Genomic DNA, 2,094 nt, shown 5'->3' with positions numbered 1-2,094 from the left:
GGGCTTTTGGAAAAGGTTGCGTTTTTTTGCGTTTATAAACAGTTACATTTTGCCATTGAATCATAAATTTTCGAAAAATCATAGTTTCCAATCACCGGATTGTTGAGGGAAGCCTACAAAACATTGGAGGCTTCGCAATTCGTGTTCAAAAGTTCGTCAAATTTGAAAAAAATGGCAGAAAGTCGGGTTTGCTGCTGTTTATACATAAACGTTCGCTCTATTGACGCGAATGCAAAAGCAATTTTTCACGAAAAACCGCTGTTTTCAATTTAATTTTGTGCAAAGGTCTACGAAACTTTACAGGCTTGCTCTATTAGGTTTCGTAAAATCCAGTTCAGCAACATGAGAAAAATCCCTTTTACAGTTATAAATTATCGGACTACGAAAAACTCTTCACTAGCTGTTATTGGCACCCTAAGAATAAATAAGATACACTTATTCCTCTAGATGCACATATTTTCTACTTTGCGCAAAAAGTGCAACAAGTCAAAGAGCGCCAGAAAATAGGCTCAGCGGAGCACAGTTTGGAAAACTGTTTTCATCTTACCCTACAATAACAAGAACATTCAACTAACATGTCGTTGATCCTGCAGTCTTCTGCGCGGATTATCAGGTTCCTGATGCGCCCCAGTTGGTCAGCTACATCCGTATCCAGCTTCAAGCGAGCTTCTTGGATGTCGCTCAGCTTCTGCATCAGCTGCTTCAGGTTGTCCTCCTCTTGCTCGAAGGACGCCCTTGACTGCACGTTGCCATAAAATTGAATAGCTTGGCTATGGACCGATTGGGACTACCTGCAAGTTATCCAGCTTCAAGTACCCGGCCAGAGACTGCACCAGGTCAGCGGCCAGAAACATGTTGTTGCAAAAAAAGGTGGTTCTGCCAGAGACTTCAAAGAGCATCACCAAGTCAGTGGAGTCCCGTAGGCATTTGATGGTGAGCTGCAAGGTGGGCCCGGATTCAAACTCGATGTCGTCCGGGAAAATGAAGTTCTGGTTTATCCACAGGCAGATTCTTTGCAGACGCTCGGCCGTTTTGAACTGGACGAACCCTGCAATCTCCACATTCAATCCCCCCCGTTTGGGTGATGGGGAAACTGTCGATTTAACCCACCTTTAGGCCTGGTGGCTTCCTCATTCACTCCCAGGGCATACATGGAAAACGCTGGTAGCTGCTTGGTGACCTCAAAGACATGAAACTGGATACTGTTTGGGTATCCGACCAAGGCCTGGAAGCATTAGAAGTGATTTACTAGCGAGCTCATTAGTGAGGCCTCAAACCTTCAGGTGAATATCCACGAAAGTGTCCCGTGGGAGATACAAGGGGACGGACATATCGGAGGCCAGTCTGGATAGTTCTGGATGGACCACGTGGCTTTCGCCGCTGAAAATTCCTTCAGCGAAAATGATCACTGCCTTGATGATGGTTGAGTTGTTGGTGCAGATGTAGACCTCAATATGGGGCTGATAAATTTCAGGTTTTTTAAAAATTTTATCAACTGCTAAAACGTTGCAAATTAAAAAATATTGGAAAACAGCTTGATTATGGCTGAAAATCGAAACTTTTCCTCATGTAGAACACACTTTGCCCTACCAAATTTACTGGAAACTCAATATCCAGCTTGACTAGTTCCTGAGGAAATAACTGCCAAACTTCGGCCTGTGTGAACAGCAACAACGTTTTAAAACAGCCGCCAGTTAAAAAAATCTGAAAAATCGCCTCACGGCGACTTAAAATTGAAACTTTTTTCACTTATAGAAGAAACTTTGCCCTGTTGAATGCATGGAAAGTGAATTTCCAACTTGGCCTGTTTCTGAGACAATAAATATCAAGCTGAGGCCTACAGAAGCAACCGTAAAATTCATTCGCACATTAAAAAAATCCTGAAAACAGCCGCACTATGATTCAAAACCAGAAAAATGTCCACTTATAGAACACACCTGGTACTACGAAAGTTATGCAAAAGTGATTCTCCAACTTTACTGGATATTGAAAACATAAATGCCGTAAACCTGCAGAACCAACCGAAAAACTTTATAGCAAATTAGAAAAATTCGTAAAAATAGCTTGATGACGACTGAAAATCGAAACGTTTTC

The 2,094-nt window shown here is 42.3% G+C and overlaps 1 protein-coding gene across 1 annotated transcript in view; it reads right to left on the bottom strand.

Annotated features, from left to right (window-relative positions):
* Positions 1–575: 575 nt before the first annotated feature.
* The window catches only part of LOC109544145 (Bardet-Biedl syndrome 2 protein homolog), a gene marked incomplete at its 3' end in the record, with an annotated part of 3,749 nt that continues 2,230 nt past the window's right edge, over positions 576–2,094 (bottom strand). The window contains 4 exon segments of the mRNA XM_048662168.1: positions 576–739; positions 792–1,048; positions 1,111–1,225; positions 1,278–1,545. Of these exon segments, the coding sequence (XP_048518125.1) occupies positions 576–739; positions 792–1,048; positions 1,111–1,225; positions 1,278–1,545 (804 nt within the window).

This window comes from Dendroctonus ponderosae, unplaced genomic scaffold, assembly GCF_020466585.1.
Source record: "Dendroctonus ponderosae isolate FM_Combo_2020 unplaced genomic scaffold, Dpon_F_20191213v2 Dpon_F_20191213_10, whole genome shotgun sequence".
NCBI lineage: Eukaryota > Metazoa > Arthropoda > Insecta > Coleoptera > Curculionidae > Dendroctonus > Dendroctonus ponderosae.
Note: the sequence above shows the minus strand (reverse complement) of the source record. Positions and strands in the feature narration are given on the sequence as shown.